This window comes from Pseudochaenichthys georgianus, unplaced genomic scaffold (assembly GCF_902827115.2).
Source record: "Pseudochaenichthys georgianus unplaced genomic scaffold, fPseGeo1.2 scaffold_817_arrow_ctg1, whole genome shotgun sequence".
Taxonomy (NCBI): Eukaryota; Metazoa; Chordata; class Actinopteri; order Perciformes; family Channichthyidae; genus Pseudochaenichthys; species Pseudochaenichthys georgianus.
In genome coordinates, this window is record NW_027263365.1 from 1 (window position 1) to 24394 (window position 24394).

At 42.8% G+C, this 24394-nt stretch overlaps 1 protein-coding gene across 1 annotated transcript; it reads left to right on the forward strand.

The window, feature by feature from the left end:
• Positions 1–2077: 2077 nt before the first annotated feature.
• LOC117444466 (transient receptor potential cation channel subfamily A member 1-like) lies at positions 2078–23329 on the forward strand (the record flags this gene model as incomplete). The annotated part of the gene is made up of 16 exons (XM_071202742.1): positions 2078–2242; positions 4546–4660; positions 4730–4896; positions 6010–6100; positions 6175–6234; positions 6327–6422; positions 7764–7834; positions 8082–8238; positions 9557–9646; positions 14058–14227; positions 15717–15846; positions 17661–17843; positions 17975–18043; positions 19384–19486; positions 20362–20482; positions 23036–23329. Coding segments are annotated over 16 exons (2002 nt in total), but the record flags the coding sequence as incomplete, so codon positions are not given.
• Between the last annotated feature and the right edge of the window lie 1065 nt (positions 23330–24394).

The following is a 24394-nucleotide window of genomic DNA, read 5'->3' on the forward strand; positions in this document are numbered from 1 at the left end:
TGCTTCCATAACGCCTGAGCTCTCATTGGTCGATACGTAACCCTTGTTACAGAGGGCTGCACTTTCCCCTTAATATTAAAGCTATTCTCTAAAGGAAAGACACCATGCATGCACCCGTGTCTTAAGTGGGTTTTAGCAACAAGCTCCAACATTTAATAATAATAATAATAGCTTTGATTTCTATAGCGCCTTTCAAGGTGGGTGGAGGGTGTCCGATAGGTACTGGGGGGCGAGGGCATGGAGGGACTTGCAGGTCAGGAGGAGGACTTTGTAGGATATGCGGAACTTGACTTGATTTCATTTGTATCTGTTCCGTTCATGGGATGCTCAACTTAATGCGTAACTATTACTTACAACACACGTCTCTATAAACACACCGTGCCCCAGAAGGAGCAGGGAGAAGGAAGTGATCGCCCCTTTCTCAAAAAGATTAAACAAATGGAAATAGATGGTCTCTCCGTCATCTTTTCTTATTCGCAGCCGCTCACAACGGACTGGTAGGAAAATAAGAGAAACGTAAAAACGTAGAAAAATGAAATACTTAGTTCCCGCTTGACGGTTAACGGGAACGAAACGACAACATGAAAAACAAAGTAAAGTGCACCTGAGAATTACTGGAGCTCACGACATGTGCTGTGCTCTGCTGTTGACCTCGTATACAAAGCAGCTGCACGAGGACACACACACACACACACACACACACACACACACACACACACACACACACACACACACACACACACACACAGCTCCCTCCTGCCTACCTGACGGAGGGAATGACAACGGAGAGGAATTAATAACGTTTTCAACCAAAAGCAACGCAAGTTTCTGCATTTTTTACAATATAGAGATATCGATAATAAAGTCGTAATAATACGAGATTAAAGTCGTAGTTTCGTAAGTGACTTGAGAAGCGGACTTGGAGGTTGTGTCCTTTCTGCAGGAGGAAATGGCCGACTGCATCACTTTGCATTTAGCTGAGGCTTTCAGCCAAAGAGACTTACAGTAAGTGCGCTCGACCCACAAGACACAGACGAGAAGAAAGAGAATCATGAAGTACATCAGGCTTCATAGAGACAAACACTTCAAGTGCTACTCAGCTGGCTTTAGAGGAGCCAGTCCTTTGTTAGTATATAAGTGCTTTGTTAGCAGTTCTATCCTCGAGGTGGAATCGAAGGAGATGAGTTTCAGTCTGGAAGGTGTGTGAGCTTTCTGCTGTCCTGATGTCAACGGGAGCTCATTCCGATTCCACTACAAGGCCATCGCTCGCCTCCTCGATCCAAAGCCTTCATCACAAGTCTCATCGTTTCTTGTGAAGCAACACATCCCCTTTGAGCAGCTCGTAGATGTGACCAGCGATCGCCTTGTAGTCGCCCAGAAGCAGCCTCCGGAAGGAAGGAGACACTCTCCTCCAAGTCCGTTTGGTTCTTTCTTCGAAATGATAGACATCGTTTCAAAGTTCTAACACTTGATAATCTGATGCTGATGTGCCGAAAGATTAAGTTATCTGAGAAACCTAAAGTGCTGCTTCACAGGATGCTCCACGTTCCTCATTTGATTGCAGGACGCTGCCGTTGTCTCCTTCTCAAGTCACTTACGACTACGACTTTAATCTCGTAATTATGACTTTATTCTCGTAATTATGACTTTATTCTCGTATTATTACGACTTTAATCTCGTAATTATGACTTTATTCTCGAAATCTCTCTTGGTTTTTTCCTAAGTGTGGCCCTACACTCCGTCTTAGCAGGGAGAAGAATCGTATTTGACCTGCTCCTTTTAAAAAAAATAACTTCAACAAAAAGTAAAATAAAGCAATATTCTTTCAGTTGCTTACAAATACTGAAACATAAAACCAGAACAAAGTCAACTTCATACTGTCTGATTACGCTTTCTTAAACATAAAAATGTTGATTTCAGACATCAACCCTTTCTTCTCCTCTTCTTGCACTTTTTGTATTTAGTGTTTTATTAGATACGTTGCTTTGTTGGAGGAGCTCAGGTCTGAAGACGGCCATAGCTGCTGAGCATCTGACGATAAAGCCCTTGAGTCTTTCCCCTCCTCTTCTTCCCTGAGGTTCGGGCGCATCAACACGTGTCAGCGGTTACTGGAAACCATCACGGACTCTCGTATCCTGAACGAAGGAGACGAGCGAGGCCTGACTCCTCTGCACCTCGCCTCCAGAGAGGGCCACACCAAGGTGGTCCAGCTGCTGCTGCGCAGAGGAGCCCTCTTGCACAGGTAACGCACGGGAGACATGCACAGACATAACAAGAGATGATGTCATCCATGTGCGCCTCAGGTACTCGCAGTGGTTGCAGCAGATATCTTGTTTCAGGCTTTCACTGTTCGCACCAACCTAAACAGGTAACGCACGTTGATGTGAAAACAGCACCGTTTTAATGTCAGACTGAACCTGACTTACGGTACGTCCACACGGCAGCTTCAGAAGAATCTTCCACCGCTTCTCTGCCCGTTGACTTTGAATGGGGATGACGTCACTTTGCCTCGCTTTTCGCCGAACTGCATTGTGGGGGAGCGAAGCGAAGATTTCCAGGATGTCCAGGATCCCAAAGTTGAGCAATGTTCAACTTTTGAAGCTGAGCTGGAAGCGTCAGCCAATCAAACACGTTTATGCAAATCTGACAGTAGAAGCGCCAGCCAATCAAAGCGCGTGTAAGCAGGGAGAACCAGACCGCAGTTCATTTCCTCATATTCCAAACGAGAAGTTACGGGAGCAAATCACCCGGTTCTTTACGACCAGAACTATTACCGGGATCCAAACCGGAGGAACCAGCATGGAGGGAGGTGGCAGAGGCAGTGGGGGGACTGGGAGGGTTTCGCCTGTTTGGGGAGTTTATATATTTATATATTGCTCGCATAAAATCCCCGGGGTTTTTTGCTTTGTATGTCGGGGGCGGGACATTCATCTGATTGGTTGTTGGTCGCAAAAAATCCCCAAGCTGTCAGACACGCCCAGCTCCAAGATGTTCAAGATGTTTGAAAAGCTGCCGTGTGGACGTACCGTTACTGTTGACATACTAATGTTACGTAACTTATTCCAATTTGATGAGTTACGCTTCTCGGACCCTGCAACCGCATCCTTCACGTTAACAGGAAGTTGTATTATCTAACAATCTTCCACACTGATGTACCTTGGTTGGAAAACACACAACACATGACAAATGGACTTTTCACAAGACACCATGTGAGCATTTCCATTAGGATCCGTTGTTTACTGTCAACACTCCAGAAACATGTTCACCATAAAGACGGTTATCCTTTACTTCTTTGCAGTCAATACACTCTGGTAGTGATGTTACGTGTTGCGCCGAGGCTTCGGAGCGCGTGTCGAGTAATCCCCGAAGCTTTTTGTGAAGCTTGTACCGAGGCTTGTATCGTTTTGGGTCAGTGAGGTCATCGATGACAAACGAAGCCTCGCTGCCTGTCGACACCACGTGACTGCTTCAGGAAGCGATTCAGATCGGTTGGACCACAACGCTCATATTACCCATGGATGCATACTAAGAACCATATCACCCCTCCTGTACCCGGGCCCAGAGAGCTCAGACCCTCACTTATAGAGGTCAGAACATGTCATAAGTATAAATAGATACAAGCATAAATAAATGTAGGAATAAAAACATCAATAAATAAATGAATAAATACAGGAATAAATATGTTGCAGTGTTTTCAGGGAGCTGTGTGTGTGAGCTGCGGCTCAGCCTGAAAGCAGTCGACGCCTGATCGCAGGGTCTCTGGTTCAACGCCTGAACAATACGTATTTGTTGTTGTTTATAAAAGCTACAGCTAAATGAGATAATGTAGTTAATAAATATTCTTTGATATGGTTTAGCCTTTCTCCGGCTACAACAAGTTTATGAATATTATTAATGAATACAAATCCCTCTTTCCAATGTTTACCAGCCTCCTTGGGCTTTTCAATCACAATCAACTGGAATAAACATGTTAACATGAAAATATGATTTAATGTTGGTTGTTTAGAGTTAAGGCTTTACTCATTGGGAACTCGGTATGAGATCGAGCAGTGTTTCTAAAACTTTGTCATACCAAGGACACTTAACCAATACAAAAACACTCGCGGACCACCTAACTCCACAAATATCCAAAAACACATTGTTTTTTACAAATCGCCTGAAAATGGTACAAACAAGAAGCACCATGTGTGATGAAGGTGTTGATCTGGGCTATATCATGCAATCGAAAGTGAAACTTAAGCTCGCTCCATTGCGGAGATATTCCCGCGAGAGTGCGGAAAACTTAAATGTATTTATTTATTTCAAATGTGAAATTTTACTAATATACTCACGGACCACTAGGGGGCGCTCACGGACCACACTTTGAGAAGCGCTGAGATAGAGCACACTGTTGAGATGTCCAACCTGCCTGTTGTACACACTTTGACCAGCAGGGGGTGTGTGTTCAGATGAAGCCTTTTGCGAACCAGTTGGCTTCAAAGCTTCAAGGCTTCATCTCGCCATCACTACAGAAGCTATTCCACAAACCTCTCCTCTACTTCTCAGTGATTACAAGGACTGGACGTGTCTGCACCACGCTGCCTCCGAAGGATACACACAGACGATGGAAATCCTGCTTTCAGCCAACATCAAGCTGCTGGATAAAAAGGACGAGGACGGGGTTAGCATCCCGATTAACATCCATCCAAACGTGTAGAAAAACCTACTTAATTCTGTTTCCTGTTTGCAGAGCACGGCCCTGCACGTGGCGGCGAAAGCAGGTCACGTTGCTGCGGTGCGCCTCCTGCTGGCTCGGGGTGCAGACATCACTTTGAACAACAACGACAGCTCCTTTATGCACGAAGCGCTGCAGAACGGGAGGAAGGACGTGGTGAACGCGGTCATCGATAGTGACAGGTTCATGTTTTAGTATTAATGTTATTACTACTCAGGGCTGGGAGGGTTACTTTTAATATGAAATCCATTGCAATAAGAAGTAGTTTATTATAGTTTATTGAGTTGTAGCAGCATAAAGACAAGGTACATAAGAGAAAATTAAAACACCAGAAATAAACATTAAACATCTCAATAGAAATAAAATAGCATAGTATATAGAATGACTAGTCGCATGTAAAGTAAGAAGTAACATAGTCCAAGTTGTTACCTGATAATCTCGACTTTAAGATGCTACTAGACAAACACATAACACTTCTGACCCGTACCTGTTTTTTCCACCTCAGGAACATTGCCGAGCTCAGGGGGTTCTATCCAACGCAGAACTGGAGATGGCTATCCATGCCTTTATTTCACCCCGGCTTGATTACTGTAATGCTCTGTTCTCCTGCCTCAACAAAACATCAATACACCGGTTACAACCGGTCCAAAACGCTGCAGCCAGATTACTGACTCGGTCCAAAACAACATGCCTGGCTCCCTGTCCATCTCAGAACCCAGTTCAAAGTACTGGTCTTCACATATAGAGCCGTCCATGGCCAAGCCCCAGCCTACATCAATGATCTGATCCACCCGCACATCACAACCCGGGCCCTGAGGTCCTCTGAGCAAGGCCTCCTAAGGGTGCCCCGAACCAGGCGAAAGACTAGGGGTGACCGTGCCTTTGAGGCGGCGGCCCCAAGGCTTTGGAACAAACTCCCCCGGATAATAAAAACCTCGGCCTCAAGAGATGTTTAAGGGGCGGTTAAAGACCCACCTCTTCCGACAGGCCTTTGGGTCGTCGGAGGAGGTGAGTTAGTGGCTTTCTTCTTCTTCTTCTTCTTCTTCTTCTTCTTCTTCTTCTTCTTCTTCTTCTTCTTCTTCTTCTTCTTCTTCTTCTTCTTCTTCTTCGTTTTGTCGTATGTTTTATCCTATGTATTACCTGCTGCCGTTTTATGCCTTTTATTCTACATGTTATAGTTGTACTGTGAATTGTGTCCTGTGTACTGTACTGTAAAGCACTTTGTACATCCGTGTTGAGAAGTGCTATATAAATAAAGTTTTACTTACTTACTTTTTATTTTGTTCTTCTTGCAGAGTGAGGGAGTCTCTGATCACGTTCACGCCCGGCTCCGGCCGTGACTGTCCCATATTGGAAATGATTGAGTTTCTGCCGGAGAACTACAAGGTTTGAGACATGCCAAGGAAGGCCTCTGATTGGTTCTCTCCTCGTGTTGTTAAAGCTTCTGTTTCTCTCCACAGCACCTGATGGACCGCTGTGTGACCGAGTCTGAGCACGACCACAACTGTCCCGATTATCACGTAGCGCTTCTACAAGTTTTGAAACAGAAAAACATCACGCAGTATTTATAGCATACAACATATTCCAGGCTTAACAGTATGTTTCTTTGTAGATTGATTACAGTTTCCAGTGGCTCCAGGCTCCGCTCAAAATCATGAAAACGTATAAAGACAAGAACGTGAAGATCCAGCCGCTCGCCGCGCTCAACGTGAGACTATGGATGTCCTCGTGTGTGTGTCCTATGCATGGTTCCCTTTGCAGTCAATACACTCTGATCGATACTCTTACTCTCAAGCAAGTTGGGAATTGACGGCCTAACGGTACGTCCACACAGCAGCTTTTCAAAAATCTTGAACATCTTGGAGCTGGGCGTGTCTGACAGCTTGGGGATTTTTTGCGAGCAACGCGACCAACAACCAATCAGATGAATCTCCCGCCCCCGACAAACAAAGCAAAAACCCCGGGGATTTTATGCGAGCAATATATAAATATATAAACTCCCCAAACAGGCGAAACCCTACCAGCTTCCCCCACTGTCTCTGCCACCTCCCTCCATGCTGGTTCCTCCGGTTTGGATCCCGGTAATAGTTCTGGTCGTAAAGAACCGGGTGATTTGCTCCCGTAACTTCTCGTTTGGAATATGAGGAAATGAACTGCATCTGGCTCTCCCTGCTTACACGTGTTTGATTGGCTGGCGCTTCTACTGTCAGATTTGCATACACGTGTTTGATTGGCTGGCGCTTCCAGCTCAGCTTCAAAAGTTGAACATTGCTCAACTTTTGAATCCTGGACATCCTGGAAATCTTCGCTTCGCTCCCCCACAATGCAGTGCGGCGAAAAGCGAGGCAAAGTGTCGTCATCCCCATTCAAAGTCAACGGGCAGAGAAGCGGTGGAAGATTCTTCTGAAGCTGCTGTGTGGACGTACCGGTACTGTTCACGAAGAGTTGCAGCTTCAAATGGAAGCGATGCATGACAGATTTATTCACTAAACCTCCGTTAACTCCCACGTTTACTGGAGCCTTCTCCCCATCCACAGAATCATATCGTTCTTTATCGATCAGTTCGACTTCTCTCCCGTCCTTCCTACTCCACCTTTCCGCCATATGCCTTTCCGACGAAGCTCCAAATGCAACTGTTTCTCGGAAATGCAGAATATGTGTTTGGGATATTATTATTTGGATGGATTACAGAACCATCTCCTCTTCCCCCACGGGATAGAGATGCCTTCATTATCCCGTAGGAGATCAATATGACGCTTTTAACCCTTTGAGGCTTTCCCCTATTATAGAACATTCCTGTATTTTCAAATCGAAGTATCTATCAGTTCAACTCCTACTTCCTCCCCACCTCCTTCCTCTTCAATCTTGCCGCAATGTGCCTTTCTCGGAGACGTGAGATATTTATTTGGGATATTATCATTTGGAGGGATTACGGAACCGCAGACACTCTCCTCTTCCACTTGCTCCGACATTATATCCCTAGATCAATATGATGCTTTTAAACCTTGTCGATTCTTGTTGGTTAATGTTCCTGAAACCGTCCCCGCAGGCGATGGTGAAGTACAACCGCATCGAGCTGCTCAACCACCCCGTGTGCAAGAAGTACCTCGCTATGAAGTGGTGCGTACAGCAAGGGGAAGAACGCGGATGGTGCAGACGCATTATCAGTGTGGAGAAAATCCCCTTGAGAGAAACTGATAAATGGTTCTTTGTCTTTCGTTATGTTTAATAAAGTAATGAAGAAAGTCAAAACACAAATCTCAAACGTACAGACGGACGCACTTTAATCTTTTATCAGTTTCTCTTCAGGATGTCCTCCACAGTAATTATGATTTGATAATCTGACGCAACAATGGACTGTTTGCAGGTTTGCGTACGGCAGCACGATTCACATCGTCAACATGGTGATGTACCTGATGGGTCTGCTGCCCCTCACTCACCTCATCGTGATGCAGAGACCGGCTCTGAACACCAGCGACACCGGAGAGCATCACGTCGTCATGGTGCCCACCTCCTTCGTCGAGGTAAACACCGTGAAACTACTGAATGTCCTCCTCCAGCATGAGAGTAGCATGCTAACTAAGCTATCAACTAGCTGTGAACATGACAGGATGTGAGAGGACCCAGAAGAGCATCAGGACGGTTTGAGGCAGATGATAGCTCTGTGATGAACATGATGACTCAGCCTCTATGGAGAGAGACATCAAGCATGCTCATTTCTGACGTGGAGCTGATCTGAAGTAAACATTGAAGACTGCTTTCTGTTCCTCCATCTTGTGACTGTGTGACTCCCTCTCTTGATATCAGCATGTGAAGGACACTGTGAAGGAACTAGTCTCTGTATGTGATGACTCCTTCCAGATTTTGAGGAAGTCAGAATTTTGTAAAAAAGTCAGAATTTTAAGAAAAAGTCAGAATTTTAAGAAATGTTGAGAAAAAGTCAGAATGTTTTCGATTGAGAGAAAAAGTCAGTATTTTGTTCACGACAGCAGAATGTATGATTTCCTACAAGAACTGGTATTCCTCCATCTTGTGACTGTGTGACTCCCTCTCTTGGATAGTAGCATGTGAAGGACACTGCTCAGGAACTAGTTGATGCTCTGTATGTGATGACTCCTTCCATTCTGGAGAGGATCACAGATACGTGGATCCTGAGATGAAGCTCAAGCCGGAGACCAGGGAGATGTTTCTAACAGTGTAGTAGTAGTAGTAGTAGTAGTTGTGTTAGTAGTAGTAGTAGTAGCAGTAGTAGCAGTAGTAGTAGTAGTAGCAGTAGTAGTAGTTGTAGTAGTAGTAGGTAGTAGTAGTAGTAGTTGTAGTAGTAGTAGTAGTAGTAGTAGTAGTAGTTGTGTAAGTAGTAGTTGTAGTAGTAGTAGTAGTTTTAGTAGTAGTAGTAGTAGTTGTGTAAGTAGTAGTAGTAGTAGTTGTAGTAGTTGTAGTGTAAGTAGTAGTAGTAGTAGTAGTAGTAGTAGTAGTAGTTGTTGTAGTAGTAGTAGTAGTTTTAGTAGTAGTAGTAGTAGTTGTAGTGTAAGTAGTAGTAGTTGTAGTAGTAGTAGTAGTAGTAGTAGTAGTAGTAGTAGTGGTAGTAGTAGTAGTAGTTGTTGTAGTAGTAGTAGTAGTAGTAGTGGTAGTTGTTGTAGTTGTAGTAGTAGTAGTAGTAGTAGTAGTAGTAGTAGTAGTAGTAGTAGTAGTAGCAGCATGTGAAGGACACTGCTCAGGAACTAGCTGATGCTCTGTATGTGATGACTCCTTCCCTTCTGGAGAGGATCCCAGACACACGGATCCTGAGATGTCGTAACACAATCTAAACATATATTTAACTCAATATCTTTCCTTTCACAGCAAACCGTGTTCCTGTCCTTCTGCATGATGATGGTGTTTGTGATGAACATCTACTTCATCGGGAAGGAGCTGGTGCAGATATCACAACAGGTACTTCTGCAGGAAAGCTCACGTGTCTTTTATTTATTCACTTATTGAAGGGACAGCGCTTCAATAAATCTGTCTGTGTTGCACACCCGAAGGACTCGCAGTTTTTGAGTCCTGATGTACAGTGAAAACACGTTCTAGTCTTTTCTTAGGATGCAACGCACTCATTAACTTCTGTCTTATGAAAGCAAAGCAGGTCATTGCCCGGGTTTAGAAATCATATGTTTCTGTTTAAGGAGTTTATTTAGTGCATTTCTGGACGTGCAAAAGCACCCACATTGAAGCTTTATTGAGGAAATTAAAGATGAAGAGTGATTATATATTTAAGCAATAGCTCACGACAGGCCGTGGTCTGCTCAGTATATCACAGCTAAGGGGGAACCACGCCCCTTAGCTGTACTGAGCATATACCACGGCCTGTCGTGAGCTATTGCTTAAATATATAATCATTTAAGCAATAGCCAGGGGCGTCATTTATAAACGGTGCGTACGCCAGTCTCTACGCAATGTTTGCTATTGTTAGTGAATTCTAGAGCCCTGAAGGCAGGAGAGACTGAAAAGAGTCAAGAGAAGCTTATAAAAGTTAACAGCATTTAATTACACAAAAGATGCGGTGATGTACAAAATGAAATGTGCGAGTGGAGGCTCTCTCCCCATGCGTCCGGTCAGTCCGGGTCAGCCGGAGGAAGAGGTCAATCCTTGGCTTGCTCTTCCTGTTGTCATCTGAGGTCTTCTCCTATTGGCCGACGTCGTCGGGGGCGGGTCCAATGCAATTCCGGCCTTGTTGTATTGTTAAATTACATCATTCTGGTGTCTGTGGTTATTTAAACATTCCCTAATAAACGTTATTCAGCGGCAATAGATGAGTGCTAACCCCAGTGTGCTCAGTGTACAACATCACATGTCATTTCACCTTCGATTCACGGTTTGATAATGCAGCATTTCGCCACATGCTAATGCTAACCGGAAGTGAAGCATTTTCAGAATAAAAGTATTAAGTTAATAGTTAGTGAACTTCAGGTTTTTCAGAATAAAACTGGTTTAAATTAAATAGTGTATTTAATTCAAATTACGCCATATCAACATTGATTTTAATTTCTAACACTATTTATAAAAAACAAACTTGACGGGAAAACGTGCGGTCCTCCACGCGAACTCTGACCCACTAAGCACAACAACGGGAGAGACGAGAAACGGCGACACCGTTGGCAGAAGGAAGAATGGAGAGAAATGTGTGGAAATAATACCATGAATAAAATGTTCCCTCTGATTTATCATATATGAAGAATTCATTTTCAAACATTGATTAAAGCCGATCTTAAAATGATGGAACAGACGCCTGCTTGAGACTCCTCCGCGCTCACACACGTAACCTGGAGGAATAAATAAATACGGAAATGTTATTTAAAACCACCTCGAATATGTTGTGTTAATGTTATGACATGTTTTCTCATAAATGATGCGGTAAGCAGGACGGAAGTACTTTAAGCTGAGGCCGTTTTGCTTTTCTATAGGTTGTAGATACGAGCATTATATAATACCACGTTTAATCACGTTTAATGCCGGTTGCTAAGACTTGATAAGTCGCCCATAAAACCCAGGAGGTATGGAAGCTAAGAACACCATGTATCTGGTAGATTTGGCAGCTGGTATTACACAACACATTTGTTATATTTCCCTTTAAGTGGTGGGTCGAGCTGCTGCGGGGGGGGGGGGGGGGGGACGCACAGGCTGCAGCGGAGACGCAGCTGATCGACAGCTGGAGCACAAGCCACCAAATAAAAAAAGAAACATTAATTGACTCCACAGGGACCCCCGATTCTCAACACGGGGGGGGGGGGGGGTATTTATGTTGGTGACGACCCGACCTCCATGCTGCTCCTCTGGTTCAAACGGCATCCACCAAACAATGTGATTTCTCCACCTCCCCAAAAGAACCAGAATCTGACACGGTGTGAGACGTCTTGTTCTGTCGTCATTTCCTCCGATCTCCTTCCTGCAGTCAGTCTGAATGAATATTAATACAGGGCGTTTCTTTGACTATTTATACGCAAATATGGGCGTTATGTGAAGCCCGCAAAAGCTGCGCCCTACGCCGGTACGGAAAATAAATCGGAAAATGTCTGTATTTATTTGCTTTGTCCGACGTACGCAACCTTCCCACGTGAATCCTACGCAAGGCGTTATACACGAGGCCCCTGCTCTCCATTACAAGGGACATTTAAAGTAAATCATTAAGAAGGAAATCTGTCAATTAAAGATGACCTAAAAAAGTGGATTGATATAACAATTTCTTTAGCAGGACGGATTTCAATCATAAAGATGAATGTTCTGCCAAGAGTCCATTTCTTAGCTAGTATGTTGCCTCTATCTCCACCAGACGGTTTCTGGGACAAACTTCAGAATAGGATTTCAAAATGTATTTGGAAAAAACCAATACCCAAGAATCAGATACAAAGTTTTACAATATGACAAAAGCAGTGGAGGCCTTAATGTTCCCAATCTCGAGCTCTATTATTATTCCTTCACGCTTCGAGCCTTGAAAAACTGGATTGATGAAAGCACCAACGTACCTTGGATTAAAATTGAAAGAAGTCTATCCCCTTAAACTTGGTGATGTCTTATTTTCTGCCATGTCGCCATATGCAAACATTTGGACCAATTATTGGGCAAGCCGTGAAAGTGTGGAAACATGTGGAGAAATTGTGCAATTGGTCTGGTTGGCATAGCAACATACCCATGTTTCATAACCTGTTGCTACGTATTGGGAAAAAAGCAATCCAATTCCCACAATGGCAAACCCGAGGAATACATTATCTTTCTGACAACGGCTTGATGTCCTTCCAAGAATTGAAAGATACGTATAATATGCCTGGCTCGTCCTTCTTTTTCTATTTACAACTACGTACTGCCATGCCATTATACGCAGACTATTAATTGGAAGAGAATATGGAATAATATCTCCTTAACATCGCGTAACCACAATCACCAATTGATACAGCATAAAATGATACACAGATATTACCTGTCAAGCAGAACATGCTGTCGATTAAGGATGCTTCCAAGCCCCATGTGCCTTCTCTGTAACCAACAGACTATCGGCACATATGTGCACATGGTTTATGAATATACTGCAGTAAGAACGTTCTGGAAACAGGTTATTGACATTGTATATGAGATTATTGGAGTTCACATGGGGCGGTGGTGGCGAAGTCGATAGGGACTTGGCTTGGCAATTGGAAGGTCACCAGTTCAAGTCCCGGCAAGACCAAGTGCTACCGAGGTGTCCCTGAGCAAGGCACCGTTCCCTACACTGCTCCCCGGGCGCTGTTCAAAATGGCTGCCCACTGCTCCTAACACTAGGATGGGTCAAATGCAGAGAAACAATTTCCCTACGGGGATTAATAAAGTATATCAAAAAAAAAAATCAAAAAACATACCCTGTCTCCCAAATATTGGATTGTTGAATGAAGATTCTTCTCTTGACCTACAGAACATCAGAAAAGGGTGCTTTTCAGCAGCCAAAAAAAAAATAGTAATACGATGGAAACGCCCACATACTTTATTTATTAAGCAATGGACATCATCCTTCCATGACCTACTAATTTCAGAGCTGTCAATCGCTTCTGCCAATAAGGCTAAGGGGGAACATTAGAGGCTGTTCAAAGAGCTGCTGATCGGGTACTATCATTCATGTAAATGATGAGTGTACATATACGCACACCTTGGTGCCATTGTGGTTTATTAGGAGTTAATCGCAATTCAGCTTAAACGGATGAAATGTTATGTGAAAAAAAAAAAAAGGAATGAATGTATTTTATGTGGATAAATTGTTATGCTATAAATTGTTATGCTATAATATATATATATAATATATAGATGAACTCAGACGATTGCTAAAAACATCAGGTAGGATTTTCTGTGAAATGGCAAGATGGGTGGGAAGAGGGGGGGCGGGGTGGCATGGGAAAGGGATTCCCTATATATATATATATTTATTTCTTTCTTTCTTTTTGTATTGTCTATATCAGTGTTTCTCAAACTGTTTCATACCAAGGACCACTTAAATATACCACCTAACTCCACAAATGTCCAACAACACATCGTTTTTTACAAATCGCCTGAAAATGGTACAAACAAGTGGCACCATGTGTGATGAAGGTGTTGCGCTGGGCTATATCATGCAATCGAAAGTGAAACTTAAGCTCGCTCCATTGCGGAGATATTCCCGCGAGAGTGCGAAAAACTTTAATTAATTAATTAATTTCAAATGTGAAATTTTACCAATATACTCACGGACCACTAGGGGGCGCTCACGGAGTGACCAAAAAGTTGGTCACAAAAAAAAGAAGGAAATCTGTCCCGTTGAACGATGCATTTAATGATCATTGTGTGTCTTTCTCGTCACTTTAAGCGCTGGAGTTACTTCAAGGATTATTCCAACCAGAGCGACTGGTTTTCCGCCGTGCTCTCGCTCCTCTTCATCGTCCCCACCATGATGAACGCCGAAGGCTCTCTGCACTGGCAGGCCGGGTCTCTGGCCGTGTTGAGCTCCTGGATCGGATTCCTGCTTTACCTGCAGAGGTAATGCCCACCTATTATGTACCAACACGTGTCCCCTCTTCTTCATGTCTCTTCTACATCAACATGTGTCCCCTCTTCTTCATGTCTCTTCCACATCAACATGTGTCCCCTCTTCTCCATGTCTCTTCTACATCAACATGTGTCCCCTCTTCTTCATGTCTCTTCCACATCAACATGTGTCCCCTCTTCTCCATGTCTCTTCTTCATCAACATGTGTCCCCTCTTCTTCACGTCTCTTCTACATCAACATGTGTCCCCTCTTCTTCATGTCTCTTCTACATCACCATGTGTCCCCTCTTCTTCGTGTCTCTTCTACATCAACATGTGAGGAATGAAAGGAAAGGAGGTTTCAAACTTCCTTTATCGCCTCCTTTAGCTTAGGAACCACTGGACCTCCCTTTACGAAAGGAGAGGAGAAAATGCTGCCCCACAATGCATTGCAGCCGCAGCATTTGCCGTCACACAACATTCGGCCGTTCACAGAAACAACCGATTATGACCGAGAAATTATATCATGAAAGTTACGGTGCTTATTAAGCTTTTTAAAACGTAGGTGGTAAGTTGCCAAAGTGCTTTGTTTTGAACGTTCATCAGTATTATAATCAAAGAGAGAAATATGAACGTTAGTTTTTAACGTGGACCGGAGGGAGAGGGAGACGAGCAGAAGTTTCACTTTCCTTTTTTATTTCAATTCCAGCTTTGGTCCTGAAGAATATGTTTCTCTGTTGTCCCCGTTCATAAAGCAAAGCAGCAGCATCAGAGCACGGTGCAGAGTCTCTAGATGAGTCCCTCGTTCTTATTGAACATCCATGTTGTAGTCCGCAAAGCACCGCAGTCTCTTCTCCTAAGTCCTTTTGAATTCTCCTATCCACTATTCCTTAACCCCTGTGACGTTTCACTCAGAGGTCAAGGATAGACGATAGGGTGTTTCTCAAACTTGTTCCTACCAAGGACACTTAACCAATAAAAAAACACTCGCGGACCACCTGACTCCACAAATGTCCAAAAACACATCGTTTTTTACAAATCGCCTGAAAAGGGTACAAACAAGTGGCACCATGTGTGATGAAGGTGTTGATCTGGGCTATATCATGCAATCGAAAGTGAAACTTAAGCTCGCTCCATTGCGGAGATATTCCCGCGAGAGTGCGGAAAACTTTAATTAATTAATTAATTTCAAATGTGAAATGTTACTAATATACTCACGGGCCACTAGGGGGCGCAAACCACACTTTGAGAAGCACTGGGTTAGACGATAGGAGCTGGTTTTTGGACTGTTCGACCGCACTTAGTCACTTAGAAATGGAAAGCTAAATATATGCATACAAATGAGACAATGGTCTGTACTGATTGTGAAAGAGAACAAAATAATTACAAAGAACACAAACGAACAATAACAACGACTAAAGTAATCCCATTCGTTCACCGAGCCTCGAACACACGATGGAACGTCTTGTTTTAAGGTGAATAACTGCTGCTGTTTCCGCAGGTTTGAAGGCGTAGGAATCTACGTGGTGATGTTCTGGGAGATCATGAGGACGCTGATACGCATCGTGATGATTTTCCTGTACCTGATGCTAGCGTTCGCTTTGGCTTTCCACGCTCTGATGCTCAACCAGGTACGAGAGGAAAGAGAAACATCACAATTCAATCAAATTAAGAGCTTTGAAATCATTGTTTTGCCGTTTTCAACCGTTACAATGATCCTACGAGTAGAACGATGGCCATTTTGCAATAAATACCGAATGATTCATCCTCTAGGGAGCACGAATACTATGCTAAGCTAACTAGCTGCTGGCGGTATCTTCATATCGACGATTCAGACATAAAAGAGTGAATCATTTAAGAAAAGCTTATGTTATATTTAAGCAATAGCTCACGACAGGCCATGGTATGTGCTCATTATAAAACGGACAAGTCAAATCAAGCAATCTGATTGGTTCTTAGCCGTGATATACTGAGCATATACCACGGGTAGAATTGTAAGTTAGTTTTCACAACAAGTCAGTATCACTCCGCGTCTGAGAAAAAACAGTATACCGTTGCAGGCAGTTTGCCTGTTCGCTTCGCGTCGGGCCGAACCACGCCCCTTAGCTGTGATATAATGAGCACATACCACGGCCTGTCGTGAGCTATTGCTTAATTATATCACAGCTAAGGGCCGTGGTTCGGTCCGACGCGAAACGGTTACCAAGCGTGGCAATATGAAAGAAAAGTACACACTAATTTAAATAGTTTTTATTAGTAAATAATGATGTTAAAAATAAAATAGTCCCTCCGTTGCCTTCTGCACGAAACAGTGCGAGGTGGTTGCTAGGCAACAACACTAACAGCTAGCGAACACATTAGACAGAGATTTTGCAGCCACTGGAAACCTGTCCAGCATCAGTAGCTTGGATTACGTGGTTACTTGTATATGTTGAGGTTGTTCTAGGCCAGGGGTTCCCAACCTTTTTTCCCAAGAGCCCCCCCAAATGACTCCTGTTGGAAGTTGCGCACCCTCCCCGCAACAGCGGTAATTAAAGTTTAAAAGTCTCAAAATGCTACAACTTCTGTCACAAACTGGATGAATGTGAAGTGTGTTGTTAAAGGCGGATGAAAGCGTAATCAAGGAGGTGTTGGAGCGACTTTGATGGTTATTGGACTCAGGATTAATTCATCTGGATTCCCGCTGTATGAAGAAATGAAAGGACGGAGTGGAAACAATTCACAAAGGGATTAAACTGTTTAAAACACGCTCAAAGTAAGCCGGATGTTGCCGATGTGTTTATGAGGATTCAAAAGTCGTAAATAATCAAAATGGAGGAGACCGATCTGATCGGAGCAACTGACAAATACTCCAACTGAAGCCGGCGTGGACAACGACTATGTTTTAAACATGTGCTGATCCAGACAAGCCCGGTTTGTTGGACCACTGTTCTAGGCTGTCGCTCGGCTTCCAGCAGCTCTGGAGAGAGGTTTCGCACCTGACGTAATGTAACAGTTTTTCTCAGACGGGAGGGATACTGACTTGTGAAAAGTACAATTCTACCCGTGATATACGCTCATTATATCACGGCTAAGAACCAATCAGATTGCTTGGTTTGACTTGTCGGTTTTATAATTCTCTTTTTTTTTATATTCAGGGAGCAGAGTTATAATAATATTAATAATAATAGATTAGACTTGTAAAGCGCCTTTCAAGGGACCCTAGGCCGCTTTATGTGGTGAACAAGCAAATAATAAAGTACAAATTAAATAAATAGCAGTACGCGTGGAAGCAGGGTCAGGGGTCAAAGGCCAGGCTGAACAGCTGAGTTTTAATCATGACTTGAAGCAGCGTTGCGGATCTCTGCATTTTCATAATATTCAAAAACAAGCATTTAAATATTATCATTGCGCAAACTTGTGCTCCAGTATTCAACTTGAAGAGATGTCTCCTGTTCCTCCTCAGAGGGAGTTTGACAGCGTGCCTCTGTCGGTGGTGCAGACCTTCGTGATGATGGTGGGCGAGCTGAACTACCAGAACAACTTCCTGGACACGTACCTGAATAACGAGCTGCCCTTCGGAGTCCTGACCTACATCATCTTCATCGTCTTTGTTCTGCTCATGCCCATCCTGCTGGTCAACCTGATGGCGAGTCTCCGGACACTCACAGACTCACAGACTCACAGACTCTCAGACTCACAGACTCACAGACTCTCAGACTCACAGGTGGAGGTGTTGAACTAAACACATGCTCTTGTTGCTTTGTGCTTGTGTTGTAGATCGGTTTAGCCGTTGGAGACATCGCCGAGGTGCAACGAAATGCTGCTCTAAAAAGAATAGGCATGCAGGTATGTATGTATGGGAAGAGCCCACGCACACACGCACACACACACACACACACACACACACACACACACACACACACACACACACACACACACTCACACACACTAATTGAGAACACACTGTAGGAGCCATATGTTCAAATGTATAATCTGAAATATTAGTAATTAGAAGGACAAAAAAAAATCACGGAGCAATATAGTTTTTTGAACTTTGCAGATATGTGTTTGCGGGTCATTCCAGAATTAGAGGACAATTTAGACGCCAACATTTTAGAAAAATTATTTTCTAATTTTGTTTTATGTATTTAGGAAAAACAGATAATAAACCATCAAAAAAAGTGATTTGACAGCGAGGCATCACATGTATATTTTCCAATGAATAATTACCCCGGCTACTCCAGTTACAGTAACAGGGTTTAAATCAACGCTACTTTGAGTTTAACCTCAGGAAGTATTGCTAGATATAGCATGTACTTTCAAGGCAAGGACACACTTGGATATCTAATGTAAGAAAGATAACTTTGAAATGAATATGCTTTATTCTGATAATATCAGTAACAGGGTTGCGTGGGTCGGAGTGCCACACTCTGTTAAGACTGGAAAGATTGTAAAAATATGAAAATAAAAGAGAGGACTTAGTTGTGGTCTACCCATGGCACTAGCACATGGCTTGCTGATGTCACTTCCTGTGTGTCATCTGATCACTTCCTGTGCCAATCTATAAAGGTTTGGGTAACAGCATTGAGGGACACACCTTCTGTGCAAAATTACTGTTATTTAAAATATGTTTATGATTTAACAAATTGATTTTACCATTACAAGAGACATCAATAGAATAATACAATAAAAAGTCAATAAAATCCCTATTTTAAATGTTGTATTCGGCATGCAAGCGGGACAAGAGAACAATGCCATTTAGGGGATGTTCGAAAGCTATTTGATCATTTAAATAATATTTTGAAATAACTTTTTCTGAAACTTTATATACATTTAGTCTCAAGACAAGTATGTTCAACACAACAAGTGCATGTTTTAGCATTTTGGGCATGGATTATTAGATGTTTTATATATACCTTTTGTTTAAGTAAAGAGTCAAGGAAACTTACCTGAGACGTCTTTTTGTTGGAGTCAAGCTTGTTGCTACTTGTGGATATATTCATCTTTGGATTAGAGGGAGCTACACACACCTTTGCTTATCCACGTCTTAGATACATGGGTTATCAGAAGTAATTCAACAGGGAAAGAGGGACATTTAGTGCAAAAAACTTCCTGAAAAAGAGTGGAGGATGCAGACAGAGATCATAGTGAAGAGGTAAACTCATCATCTGTATGTGTGACTTCAGATTGAGCTGCACACCTCTCTGGAGGACAAGCTGCCGTACTGGTTTATGAAGCGAGTCGACAAAACCCTCGATCACCGTCTACCCCAACCGCTACTGCCCCAGGGTGAGAGAGAGAAACAGATATACTGGACATGTATCATAAGTCAAAATTATATATATATATATATATATATATAATATATATAGGTATATCTGTGAACAGTTTAAATTCACTCCTACTCAGAGGTGGAAGTAGTGGGTACAAATACTTTGTTACTGTACTTAAGTACATTTTCTGGTACCATACTTTACACTCCACTACTTATTTTTTCTGACAACTTTGAACTTTGACTTCTTACATGTTTGAACACAAATACCTGTACTTTCTACTTCTTCAACATGTTGAACACGAAATACCTGTACTTTCTACTTCTCACATGTTGAACTCAAATACCTGTACTTTCTACTTCTTACATGTTGAACACAAATACCTGTACTTTCTACTTCTCACATGTTGACCTCAAATACCTGTACTTTCTACTTCTCACATGTTGAACTCAAATACCTGTACTTTCTACTTCTCACATGTTGAACTCAAATACCTGTACTTTCTTACTTCTTACATGTTTGAACACAAATACCTGTACTTTCTACTTCTTACATGTTGAACACAAATACCTGTACTTTCTACTTCTCACATGTTGAACTCAAATACCTGTACTTTCTACTTCTTACATGTTTGAACTCAAATACCTGTACTTTCTACTTCTCACATGTTGAACTCAAATACCTGTACTTTCTACTTCTTACATGTTGAACTCAAATACCTGTACTTTCTACTTCTTACATGTTGAACTCAAATACCTGTACTTTCTACTTCTCACATGTTGAACTCAAATACCTGTACTTCTTCTTCTTACCTACCCTAACCCTAACCCTGTATTTGTTCGTGTCCACTTCCCTCTCTTCCATCCTCCTCCTCTTCTTCTCACCCAACAGAACGGTCCTCAGGGAGTTTTTTCACAGGAGAGGAGGAGTCACATGACGCGTGGAGCCGCATGCAGATGAAGTCTCAGACCTGCTCCATGCTGGAGAGCGAGATCAAGAAGCAGAAGCTCAGGTGAAGCCTTCATTGATTTAGTAATAGAGTCCGTGTACATGCCAGATACTGAGAGGGTGGCATTGTTACTTTATAACAAAGAGTTATCAATAATGTTGGATATCTTGAACACACTAATGTATTATTTTTGAAGTCACACATATTGAAGTTCACTGATCTGGTTAAATTTAAAACGGCACAAATCAGAGCCAGACATAATCTACTTCCTAGGACATTAAAAACATTGTTCATAGACGGAGAGGGTGGGTATACTTTGAGAGGAAATCTACATTTTAAACAACTCAAGGTCAGAACTACTCTGAGAAGTATGAGTTTAACAATCTGTGGGGTGGCTTTAGGGAATGCTTTGGAGCAGGAGTTAAAACAAAGCATAATTCAGTTTAAAAGGATGCACAGAAACACGTTTTTGGAAAAATATGAGAATGAAGAGGTGATGGAAGATGAGAAATGATTGTATGTATGTATAAATGTAAATGTATGTTATAACTTGCATAATGATTTAAAGGACAATCATTGATCAAGTAAGGCGTGGGAATTAATAAGCATTTGCTTCCTCCTGCTCCCTTTCGGACACATATGATTTATTATTATTATTAATATGAAGACGTTTTTAGTTTTTTTGTTGAATATACAAAATATTAGCATGAATGTGGATAAATACTGTATTATAACAATACGGTATTCTGTTTTTCACATTTGTTATTTTTAATCTGTTCGAAAGAAAGACTGAAAGAAAGAAAGAAAGAAAGAAAGAGCTACCTTAAGGAATGCATCGACTGGTGTGAAGAGCCATTTGAAATGTGTCTTTGACGCATGAGCAGCCCCTAGTGGTCATTTCTATAACAAGCACATTCAACTCTTACAAAAGTAATATATTGTTCCACTTCTACCGAGTTCAATCTCAACTTAACTACCAAATATCTTACCATTTTCACTTTCATTTCTTTATAGGGAATGATTTACTTGCTTACTTACTACTGAATGCTGGGGATAAGTCCATCATTATGATGATTTTAATGCATTTTGTTAATTACAGGACGTCAGTATGGGCAGTCACGAGGACATTATTGTCGTATTGGGAAGTCCACACCTAATACAAGAGGCTCAACTTACAAAATGTGCTTTTAAGACGAGATATTTGCCGAAAATAAGCAGAAAATGTCCGTTCTGAGGCCGAGATGACACTGTTCTCCACCCCGTTGACTTTAATGCATTTTATTTATCTTAAAGGTCCTGTGTCATACTTTTCTGGTTATCACCCGTCCCTTGTGTGTTACGGTACGTCCACACAGCAGCTTTTCAAACATCTTGAACATCTTGGAGCTGGGCGTGTCTGACAGCTTGGGGATTTTATTCAAGCAACGCGACCAACAACCAATCACATGAATCTCCCGCCCCGACATACAAAGCAAAAAACCCCGGGGATTTTATGCGAGCAATATATATATATAACTCCCCAAACAGGCGAAACCCTCCAGTCCCCCACTTCCCCCACTGTCTCTGCCACCTCCCTCCATGCTGGTTCCTCCGGTTTGGATCCCGGTAATAGTTCTGGTCGTAAAGAACGGGTGATTTGCTCCGTAACTTCTCGTTTGGAATATGAGGAAATGAACTGCGGTCTGGTTCTCCCTGCTTACACGCGGTTTGATTGGCTAGCGCTTCTACTGTCAGATTTGCATAAACGTGTTTGATTGGCTGGCGCTTCCAGCTCAGCTTCAAAAGTTGAACATTGCTCAACTTTTGAATCCTGGACATCCTGGAAATCTTCGCTTCGCTCCCCCACAATGCAGTTCGGCTTTTCTGCATGTAAACGGTCTGCAGTCACAAACCCTCAAAGTGCACCCTGTAGCGAGTAGAACTCTAACACAGAGATGACCCGTCTGCTGCCCCAGAACGCCTCGTTGGACATTTCTCTTTTTCCATTTTTTTATTCCGGGAACCAAGTGACGTAACGACGACCAATTCGTGGAGCTCCTCACACACACACACTCTCTCAGCGGCGAAACTGTGGCGCGCTTACACTGTAGGTGCACCGCGTTTTGGGGTGCTAGTGGAGCCTCGCAGATGGGGGTGCTGCAGCCCCCTCAGCACCCCCCTTCCCGCGTCCATGGTGCTCAGGCTGAGTTCAGGCTGTGTCTCGCTGTAACGGTGGTGGACTCATCAGAACAGAGTGGGCGAGCTGACCAATCAGAGCGCAGTGGGCTCATAGGGGGGGGGGCAGGAGCTCCAACAAGGCATGTAGGACAGAGAGTGAATACACATGCTATACAGAGATGCTGTGAGAAACCAATGTGAGTTTGGAACATTGAACAATATAAATGTATTCTAGTCGACCTCAACAATGGAATTATGATCAGTAGAAATGGCCATGACACGGGACCTTTAAAGGACATCAGGATAGGTGTCTTTATGGTTTTGATTGTCTGTATTGTGAAGTTTACAGTTAGTATAGGAGACTCAACTTACAAATGTGCAATTAAGACGAGATATTATTGCTAAAATCAGCAGAAAATGTCCGTTCTGAGGCCGAGATGTCTGTGTTCCCCTCCCCAGGATGAAGGAGGTGTCCTGCTTGATGGAGAAGCAGCACACCCTCCTGAAGCTCATCATCCAGAAGATGGAGATCACGACGGAGGAGAGCGAGGTGGACGGGCCGGCTAACGTCCGAGGAAACCTTTGGCCGAGCGTACCGAAGGCCAAACGTCACGCTGCAGGAATGTCCCGCTGGGTCCCGCTGATGAAGGCCCTCGAGGGAAAGAAGACCTGAGAGATAAAGAAAGTGTCTTCGTAGAAAACGAAGCAACAACTAGACGAGTTTACAGTGCGAAGGATGACTCTGTAGACGTATAAAGGGCTTATATTATTCAATATATCAAAAGATATAACTCATATCTATAATGTCGTTTTAATTATAAGCTTTTAACTGCCTTAAATAATGCTCAAAATCAGTTTACGGTGAAAATTCATCATCATTTTTGGGACGCAGACAGAATTTTAAGATGACTTGATATTTAATAATTGTATGTGTTTCAACTGGCTTAAACTTTCTCAAAGGCGAGTTGAAGATGGACTGTTTACTTTTGAGTTGAATTATAAGCTATTAACTACCTTAAATGTTGTGAGTTTCATACTACAGGACATATATAACATGTGTTCTCGTGATAAACAAATACTTAACGTTATTTATGTGAAAAATGTCTTCTTTTATGATGATTGTTGAGACAGGTGGATAAAGGACTGGCATTTTAGATTAATAACTGGATTTTATCGGAAATTCAAAGCGACATTTTGTTTTTTCTCTTATGAAATATAAACCACAGACTGATGGATAATGACTGAATACAATTCAAATTAGTTGTTGTCTTAAAAGTGAGTGAAATAAGACAGGATGGACTGTTTACTTTGAGTTCTCATGTATCTGTGTGTAACCTGTGAGGATGATATAAAATACGTGACTTTAATTCCCGACTCTTTTGTCCGATTGTTTGAAAATCTATGCTTAAACACAGAAATGCTTCCTAATCGTCTCGCTCGTTGCTTCAGGTTTGATGTCGGGATCACAGGTGCATTGTGGGAAAACAGAAGTGACATCATGATCTCGCACCTGTCGCTCTGCTGCAGAGGTCGTGACCCCTGAGAGTCTCTGCTGATGGACTAATGCTAGCCGACCCTTTATACTACTTGAAGTGATTTCTATCCCTGGGGTTCATTATTCCCAGGGTTAGAGCAGCAGCCATCAATTACACGTGGGACGTTTTGGTGCCTACACGCGGGACGTTTTGGTGCCTAAACGCGGGACGTTTGGGACACGTGTACAGCTCTCTACCCTCAGACCGACTCATGAGACTAATGGTGTCCACACACGGGACGTTTGGGACACGTGTACAGCTCTCTACCCTCAGACCGACTCAC